Source organism: Lepidothrix coronata, unplaced genomic scaffold, assembly GCF_001604755.1.
Source record: "Lepidothrix coronata isolate B3197 unplaced genomic scaffold, Lepidothrix_coronata-1.0 Scaffold134, whole genome shotgun sequence".
Lineage (NCBI taxonomy): Eukaryota > Metazoa > Chordata > Aves > Passeriformes > Pipridae > Lepidothrix > Lepidothrix coronata.
The window spans coordinates 683,371-693,075 of record NW_016690314.1 but is presented as its reverse complement, the minus strand read 5'-3'; the positions used below and the strand labels follow the sequence as shown (position 1 = coordinate 693,075).

Genomic DNA, 9,705 nt, shown 5'->3' with positions numbered 1-9,705 from the left:
CCCAGACCCAGGGGCCTAGTGGGAGCTGGTGCCCGCCCAGCATCCCTGTGACTCAGGAGACAGGTGTCCAGAGCAAAAAGCAGCTCACAACTCACACTTAAGACAAAAAGAACTGTTGATTTTAGACCATGGGATGAAAGGGAGCCTCACACATCTGGTGTCACAGCTGAGCTCTGACACCCTGCAGGGATTCCCAAAGAACGGGATTTCCACCAGGACAGCCCAGGCTCTGCTCTGTGACCCCACACTTGCCCCCTTCAGCTCATGGCTGCAGAGGTGGCAGCACCCACCTACCCCCAGCCCAGCAGAGCAGAGCACCCACAGCATCCCACCAGGAGAAGGTCTCCAGCTCCTCTCCCAGCACTTACAACAGAGACCAGGATGCAGAGAGGTTGGGTGGTTGTGTATCACAGGGGCATGAATCTGATATTCATAGACTTTTTCTGTCTTTTAAAGGGCAAGACTCTTTGAATAGAAACAATTTAAGACAACATCTTGAAAGATAAATGAATGTTCTTCTGTACTTCCTCACTGAAATTTAATTTTAATTGATATTAAACATGACAGAGCTTCTACTCAAACTTGTATTTGCCAGCCATGACTTCCACTGCCACCACATCCCTGCCCTCAGCATCCTCTGTGCTCCTTAGTCCTTCAGGGCTGAAGGACCAGCCTAAACCCAAGAGCCCCCTTGACCCTTGCAGGAGGCAGGACACCAGCCTCAGACCCGAGGCAACGGTGGGGGGAGCAATGGTAACTACAGGGGAAAAATCATCACCAGGTCTCCTACAAATGTTCTCAAAATGAAAGATTTGGATCCCAGTGCAGCTGGGCACAAATTCCAGCAGGTGTCCATGGATGCCAGCTCACACCTGGATGTGTGGAGGAGCACTGAAGGGAGCAGCACCCGCAAGCATTTCATGGAATGTTTGGGTTGGAAGGGACCTTAAAGCTCATCTCATCCCACCCCCTGCCATGGGCAGGTACACCTTCCACTATCCCACATCGCTCCAAGCCCTGTCCAACCTGGCCTTGGACACTTCCAGGGATGGGACAGCCACAGCTTCTTTGGGCAACCTGTGCCAGTGTTTTACCACTTGCAGTAAAAAAACTTCCATAGCATCTGTCTTGGGAAAGTTCTGTCCTGCAGAGCACATGGAGGGACCGGAGCAGCCCTGAGCAGGCATCTCCTGCTCTCCCTCTGCCGTGTATGTGACTCTCCACTTTTACACAGTGTCCCATTCACAGCCTTAACATGCTCGGAAATACATTTATTTATAGCATCTACAGTGCAACAGAATATTCTCCTCTCTCTTCTTGCTACTCGAGACATTTACTACCTGCACGTTGCCCACTGCGTGGGTGCACATTCTCCTCCTCCTACGCCTGGGACACCAGAGCCCTGTGCCCAGGGGCACAGCACAGCCCAGCCTAAAGACAGCCAGTGACTCATGCCATCAGAAATCCCACCCGGAGCCAGGGGCAGGGGGAGCCCCCACTGCCCCCCAGCACTGCACTGCTGTTCCCTGCACACCCCAGGGAGGAGCCCCCGACCACGGGCAGGGCAGGCACCCAACCCCTCCTTCCTGGGCAAAGCCTTCCAGGTGGGACAGGCCAGGAAAATCAGCGGAGCCTCCTGTCCCACTTCCCCTGTCCAGGCCAACCCTGCAGAGCAGCTGTGCCTCCTAAATTCGGCGCTGGCTCCTGGCCAAGGCCTTGCCCTGCCCACAGATCCGCACGCACTCAGCTCTGCTCGCTCCAGAGCACATTCCTGGGCTCCCAGACTGCGGAAAACAGCTGATTTTGCAAAAACATCCTTCACAATCTGTCCTGAAGTGCTGAGCCATCGAGCAGTTGGGGCCACAGAGCTCTGACAGAGGACGCAGCCAGGAGGGAACGGGTCTGGCCTTGGAGCTGCTGCCCAAAGCTTTGGAGCGTGGAGAGGTTTTATCTCCACCACCAGCCCACCCTGGGTTTGGGCTCTTCCAGCTGCCGTGTAGAAGCAGAGGGAGATGCAGGGATATGGAACCAGTGCTGCCAAAGGGTTTTCTAGTATCTTTTTGCCCAGGACAGGGGCATTTCTCTCCAGAAACAACCTGCCCAGATCTACACCCACAGCCCCACGGTCATATCCCTTTCCAGAGTTTGTCCCCTCTCCATAGGTGCCCCCTGTGCCTTTGCAGGATCCCGTGAGTTCACATTGTTACTTGCCCACCACAGTTCTGCCCTTTCTCTCCCCACAGGAGTCAGGAAGGTCCCTGAAAAGCTGCATTCACCTCAGTTTCAGACGTACCACACCCCAGAGCATCACCACATCAGCTTCCACTAGAGCTGAAATGCCAACAGCTTCCAGATCAAGGCACCAACCTGACACCAGAAAAAAATACTGAAAAAAAGGAGTTTGAGAAGCCTGGTAGCCTTGGAGCTGCAGTCACACTCAACCAGGCCCTTGCTATCACAAACTCTAGAGGAAAAATGAACACATCTGGACTCCTCTGAACACCACATTGGACTTCTCAGCTCAGTGAAAGATCCCAATCCCATTTTTGCACTGTATTATATCAAAGGTCTGGAACAGCCCCATCACAGTGGTGAAAGCTGAAAGCTCCAGGCATGCAGCCACATGGGTTTGATAAAGACAGCACTGCCCAGGCACTGATGTTTTTGGAAGGCAGCAGAGCCTTTTGCCTTAAAATATTTCCCCCCCAGTGCCAGCTGAGCACAAGGGCTCTGAAGCAGCTGCTTCCACACTCAGCAGCTTTGGGCACCTCAGGCTCCTTAAGGAGTCTCGTCCATCCCTCCCTCTCTACCTGTCCTTAAGAAGCTAAACATCCTTCCCTTCTCTACCCCTCCTCTACCCCCATTTTGTGGTTTTTTTTCGCAAAACCATTACTCTTAAACAAATCTTCAGTTCATGAAAGCCAAGAGCACACAGAAGACATTGAGGATTATTAGTAAAATACAACCCAAGTTAAATGTATCTTCATTAGCATGCTAATTGTCACTGTGGGCAGTGTCCATGGAGGAGATATCCTGACCATTATGGATCTGTGGGTTGATGTCTTGTATTTCCTCAAGTTTCTCTGGTTGAAAAAGCTGGAAACGGAGGCATCCAAGGTGACACCACAAGCCTTCTCCTGGGCTCCAGAGGGACCACAAGCCTCACTGGCCATCCCAGGACAATGTGGCTTCTCTGGGTAATATTTATAGACAAGATTCCTGTCTCCCCTGAGCTCCTTCATTTACAGGTTTGTAAACAATTTTCCTCAAACAACACTTTCTCTCAGGCTTTTGAGGACTTTTGCCCCAATTTGGTCACCTTTACTCCTACACAAGGAGAAAATCCCGCTGGCACAGCTGGGCAGGGGGTCTGCATACCCGCCCCCAGTGCCACCCCCGCCGTGGCTCAAAGGCCACCAGCCACCCCCACACATGCCATCCCCCTGAGGTGGCAGCGGGGGCTGTCCCCAGCCAAGCCCCTTTAAGGGACACTTCAGGGCGGCCGCAGGAGCCACGACATTAATTTTAGCCTGGAGCAGGGCCAGGGGTGCAGGGCAGCTGCTGCGGGCGGCGGGGGGGCAGTGCCTCCCACCCTGCCCTGGCCAGGGCCTCCCCCGGCACAGCCCCAGTTCCCTGCGGAGGCTCCGGAGCAGAGCGGGCAGCGGGACACCATGGCAGAGGAACGGACCGAGCTGGAGGAGCGGATCATCATCAAGGACCAGCACACCAAGGAGATCGACCTGGTGAACAGAGACCCCAAGCACATCAACGAGGACGTGGTGAAGGTAGGGCTGTCCCCCACGGGGCTGGAGAGTGTCACTGGAACCGGGATTGAGGTTTCAAATGTTGGTCTGTGTGTGGCTCAACCTCAGACAGGGCTGTCAGTCCTTGTCCACGTGCCCCAAGAGGTGCCATCCCTGGGGCTACGAGAAGGTAACAGCCCCACTGCCTGGGCACCCAGATGCCAGGTGGGTGGCACGTGGGCTCCAATTAATGCCGTATTTCCCATTCCTTGAATGTGCTCTCCAGTTTCATGGAGACACCCTCCTTTGTACCAGTAAGTAGAGAGCCAAAAATAACACAGAAATTAAATATCACTAATTAAAGGGGAACCCTGGAAAAAGGCTGCTGGTCATCAAGACACAACAGTCTTAGTACCAGAATTTGATGCATGTTGTCCTGTTTGCGGGAGGCTGTTCCCCCCCAGGGAAGCCCAGGGGTGCAGCAGCTCCCCAGATCCCTCCCTCTTTTGCTGACCAAGAGGAACTCCCATTCCAACTCCTGGTCTTCCTCTAAGCTCTGTTAGAATTGTGTCACAGATAATTCCAGCCCAAAGGAGAACAGGAGGAGGTGGAAGGGCTTTGTTAAAACTGTGTTTGAGAGGTTGAAGCGGATGTCACACCAGCAGGGACAGCGTGCACCGAGCTGCCCACACAGGCTTTGACCTTGACTGCACTGGTGCAACACAACCTGCATTTGGGCATTAGAACCCTGTCACAGCTACAACAATGGTGTGCTCAAATTAAATTCCTCTGGATGAGCTGTGACAGTGACAGCCATCCACAGGCACCCTCCTGGCACCGCGAGCCGTGCCCACGGCAGCTGCCCGACACCTCGGGATCCCGAGCACATTCCCAGCAGACTGTCCCACATCTGTGCTGCTCCGTGCCACTGCATCCCACAGCCTTGGCCTGGGACTTGGAAAGGTGCCAGGCAAAGGGAGCACCACCCTGTTGTGAGCAGGACAGCCCTTGGCCGGCCCACCCCAGGGCCAGGCAGAGCTTTGGGACACACACCTACAGCCCGGCTTGGGGACACCACTGGCTACTACTGGGGAGCAAGGCAGCACCTTCCTGGCCATCCCGTTGTCCTCCCACCTCTTCCAGCCTCTTTCCCCCACCCCACCCCTGCCTTTTCCCACTCAAGGATCTCCAAAGTCAGAAAACCCCTTTCAAGCTCACACGCTCACATGGCCACACTGCTGCCCCCTCAGCACTGGAAGTTTTCAGAGCTCAGGCTCCCCAGCATTCCTCCACGGTAAAACAGCCCAGCCAGTGTGGCTGGGGAGGGAGGGCAGAGCCAGCCCCAGGACAGGAGCACAGCTCAGCCCACTGCTGCTCCACAGCATCCCAAAGGACAGCCAGGGCCTCCTCGCTCCCCTGCAGGCAGGGGCACACTCCAAACACCCACATGGATACCATGGCACACCTAGAGCACAGCAGGCAGGGAGGCAGCCAGCAGGAGAGCAGGGAAGTAGAGTGCTCCACAGGATGAAGGGCTCACCTGGTCGTGGATAAACACCTTGAGCATCACGGAGCACCAAGCAGAATTTGGGACTGTTACCATGGTGGCATCAGCCAGAGAGGCTTTGCAGAGCTTCACAAGCCTCCTCCAAGCACAGCAACAGAGCAAACCATGGCTGGACTTGGTGACCTTAAGGGAGCTTTTCCACCCTAAATGATTCCACGATTCTGTAAAGGAGTGGTACCTTGTGTGTGCTGGCCCCTGAGAACCTCCAGGCAGTGCCCAGGATCCAGGGCTGTCTGAGCCTCAGCCTCCACTGCTCCTCCAGACCCACTCCCAGTGCAATGCCAGCAGAAGGGACACTGCTGCAGAGCCTCTGCTCTTATATCCCACTGCTCCCTGTGTTAATTGATCCCTAATGAGCTTGTCAGGCAGCTGGGCAGTGACCTGGGCTAGTCTCCAGCACACCTGGGCTTTCTGGGGCTGCTGACAGCACTCCAGGACCAGCGGTTTGGGCTGCTGATTCCTCATCCACCCCAATGCTTCTCCCAGCTCCAAGAAATTAAAGATGATGCGGAGTGATTTTGTGATCAAAGTGCTTCCAAAACCAGAATGGATATTGCAATCTAACATGAATACACAAACAGACACATTCAGCTGCCCAAGGGAGGGCCAGGATGGTTTTCAAGACAAATAGCTCAGCTTATGTATTTCCTGGAAGTGACTTACACTCCAGGGGGATCTTTGTGCAAAGTTCAGAGGACTTGGGGAGTGTTTGTCATTCAAAGACACCCCCAGTACCTGCACAAACAGCACTACCCCTGTAAAGGCAGAGCCAAGCCCCAGCTCCCCCTCCCCAGCAGGGATGAGGATGGACAGCACTGGACACCTCATCCCTGCGGGTATAAATAAATAATCCGTAGATCCAGAGGGCTGATGGATTTTTATTAGCACAAACACCTTCCTGCTGAGCAGGCAGCCCATGTCCCTGAATGCTAAAAAAGGGCAGGAATGGGCTCTGGCCTCCTCCACAGCCAACACTCCCCTCCACGGCTCCTGTTCCGAGGGCTCCCACCTGGCCCCAACACCTGGGAGCACCATTCCCAGCTCAGGGGTGGGACAGGGACTGTGGCAGGGCTGGGATCTCATGCCGTGGGTTAAGGCCACCACTGTGCTGCCCACAGGCTGAGAATGGGCAGTGCCAGGAGCCCTGAGCCACGTCCCACTGGGATCTCTGCAGGGGCAGGGACTCTTGGCTGCACCGGGGCTTGCCCTTGCTCGGGGGGTGCAGGGATATGTCCCCCCAGCACAGCCCTCGCCCTCCCCAGCCCCCCCTTTGGGATCTCCTCCCACCTTGCATCCGACCATGGTTCCTGCGCCGGAGCCCCCGTGATCCCCCGAGCCCTCCTTACCCCCCGTGATCCCCCGAGCCCTCCTCACCTCCCTCTGCTCTCCTCCCAGGTGGATTTTGAGGATGTGATAGCTGAGCCTGTGGGAACATACAGCTTCGACGGCGTCTGGAAAGCCAGCTACACCACCTTCACCGTCAGCAAGTACTGGTGCTACCGGCTGCTCTCTGCCGTCCTGGGAATCCCCCTGGCCGTCGTCTGGGGCTTCCTCTTTGCCCTCATCTCCTTCTGCCACATCTGGGCAGTGGTGCCCTGCATCAAGAGCTACCTGATAGAGATCCAGTGTGTCAGCCGGATCTACTCCCTCTGCATCCACACCTTCTGTGACCCGTTCTTTGAGGCGCTCTCCAAGATCTGCAGCAACGTCCGAGTTGCTCTCCGGAAGGAGATTTAGGTCCCGACAGCTGCCCCAACAGCCCTCGCACGACCTTCCCCATGCAGGCTTCCTGCCCTCGGGCACAGGGGCACCCGTGCCTGGTGAGGACCTGCACACACGGACACCTGTGCACGTGGATACCCCTGCCCAAGGACCTGCACGTGGACACCCATGACAAGGGAACTGTGCCTCACAGCAGGGCCCCATGGCAGAGCTGGCTCTCAGGGATGCTCCCTGCAGATGGAGGCAGGCCAAGCTGTCTCTTACTCCATCCCAAAGCCAGCAGCTTAAGGAGAAGAGAAGCCCATCAAGGCTCAGGGAGCAGCCCAGGGAGATCCCTCTGCCCTCCAGGACCCCACGGCATCACACCCTGGTCCCACAGGAGGGATGGCAGCACCTCCTGCACCACTGCCCTGGGCCACAAACTGCAGCTGCAGGATGAACAGTGCCTGCTCCTGTGTCCCCCAGGCTGGGATGGCACTGCCAAACCCTCACGTGGGAGTTCTTATTTGCTGCAAACAGTTGCTGTTGTGGGAGCTTCTGTGTTAAACTGTCACACCGAAGTTTTAGGGATAGAACAGCTAAAACAAACCTTTTTTCGTGTGTGTTTGCATGTCAGCCAAGCTCTGAGAGCTGGATCAGTTAGTGTGTGACACGTGTCTGCTCTGGGAGCCTGAGCTGAGCCTGGACCTGCACCAGCTGCAAAGCCGCCTGCGGCACTTTGATGCTCAATTATGTACTTAATTATGGAGCATCATTAAGTGCTGTGGGCAGGATCCGGGGCAGGACAGTGCAGGTGGAACACAGCCCTGTTGACCCCCCAAGCCAGGGCTGCCAGGAGGACAGCGGGCAGTGCCAGGACAGCGGAACACGGCTTTTGGGAACTTCACTTGAGAGACACCAAGCTGGGCTCTAAGCAAAGCTTTGGCTTGTTCCTCAGGGAGAATCTTTACTACACACCCTCAGCCAGTGTCAGGGAAGCTCCAGCCACAGCAGTGTGTGTATCCCACATGGTCAGGGCTGTCTCTCTGCTCTGTGCCCTGGGATGGAGCCATGGAGGCTGCAGGGGGCAGGACCATGCCAAGCTCTGGGCTCTGCCCGGCAGGAGGGGATCACATCCGGCCAGCCCCTTCCCTCAGCATCCCACAGGGATCACATCCAGACAGCCCCTTCCCTCAGCATCCCACGGGGTCACCCTGATGTGTGGGGTGAGCAGAGAAAGGATCCTTCACCCGGACATGGCCACTCTGGATCTAGGGAAATGGGAATGAGGGGGAAAAGGTCCAATTCAGAGCTATTTCCTCCCTTGTGCTGTCAATTAATTTGTCAGTCCCTCTTCCAGAGGGACAGTGGACAGAGCCACACTTTCAATTTGAGGCCCTTGAACATTCTTTTGGCTCTGGCCTTAAGTGCTTTGTTGAACCAGGGCCCAGGAGGTCTCATTGTTCAGAGGCTGTTCTCAATTGTATCTATGTGCTCTTTTCCTTGGCTTCCAACAAAGAGTTGGAGCCAAAGACTCCCCTAGTGCCATGCCAAGGACAAGAAGGAGCCAGGTTCTCTACTGGACCTCTTCCAAGGGCTTGGGATTGTGCACTGCCATTATTTCATATCAATATGGCACCCATGCTCCAGCAACACCCAGGGCTGAGATGGATGGAGTGATTCAGAAAGAAAAAAGATATTTAGGTATTTGTAGGGGGAAAAAAGTCTCCAAACCCACTTTACCTTGAGCATTTTTAGAAGCTTTTCTGTGAGAATAAAATTAATCCAAATCAATTATATTATGGGATTATACTACTTTTAATTTTTTTTGTTCTAGTAGTTCACAACCTGAGTCCCAAAAGCCACAAAATGCTGATGTCCCCACCACAGTGCTCTCTGGGGTCCCCACACATGGAACACACACTGCTCACCTGTCAGCAGCTCTGCTTCACTTTCAACCCTCCTGAAAAGCTTTTTGGCAATGCATTCAGCATCCCTCCCCTGGGGCACACCCGCAGCTGCTCCCCCTGTCCCTGCCTGCAGCTCTGCTCAGTCACAGAGCACAGCACCACAGGCCTGGGGCACGGCCCTGCCTGAGCCCAGCCACTGCTGGGCACTGCAGCCAGGGCTGCAGGGCAATTCTCTGCCTCTCCCAAATCTCCCTCTCTGCTCAGGGCATCCATCCCAGTAACACCTATTGCCATGTTCCCTCTAGTCCTTGGCAGATGGAGGGAGCACCGGGCCTCCAGATTCACAAGAAAAGGGGACCCTATTCCTTGTTTTGTGCAAGAGTTAGTGACTCTCAAGGAGAAAGAAGGTGAACGTAGGAAGAAAATGCTGTATAGTGTCCTAAGGATTTACACCAGTCAGCAAAAGTGCTGAGAGCTCACTTAGAGCTCCCACAAAAAAATCGAAGGGATATCAGGATAGGAAAGGTGTAAATGCACCTGCTGGTGACAGTGAAAAAATAAAGGACACTTTTAAATGCATTTTTCATATTAATTCCCAACATGAAAACCCAGATCACATCACCCTTTGAGAGCTGCACGTCCCCAGCTGTGTCCCTCTCCAGCTCCGTGCTGGGGAATGTTGGGGTGTGCAGATCCCAGTGCTCAGGCAGTGCTCCACAGGCACAGATCCCAGTGCTCAGGCAGTGCTCCACAGGCACAGATCCCAGTGCTCAGGCAGTGCTCC

General features: G+C 55.0%; 1 protein-coding gene across 1 annotated transcript; it reads left to right on the top strand.

Annotated features, from left to right (window-relative positions):
• The first annotated feature begins 3,645 nt into the window (after window positions 1-3,645).
• CAV3 (caveolin 3) lies at window positions 3,646-7,368 on the top strand. The gene is made up of 2 exons (XM_017827123.1): window positions 3,646-3,785; window positions 6,706-7,368. Exons 1-2 carry the CDS (start codon window positions 3,672-3,674, stop codon window positions 7,045-7,047), a joined length of 456 nt encoding a protein of 151 aa, XP_017682612.1. The 5' UTR covers window positions 3,646-3,671; the 3' UTR covers window positions 7,048-7,368.
• The last annotated feature ends 2,337 nt before the right edge of the window (window positions 7,369-9,705 follow it).

Excerpts from the sequence above, each read along its gene's own strand:
- CAV3 (XM_017827123.1), top strand. The coding sequence starts at position 3,672 with ATGGCAGAGGAACGGACCGAGCTGGAGGAGCGGATCATCATCAAGGAC. Across the intron at positions 3,786-6,705 it reads TCAACGAGGACGTGGTGAAG|GTGGATTTTGAGGATGTGAT; the intron begins GTAGGGCTGTCC and ends CTCTCCTCCCAG.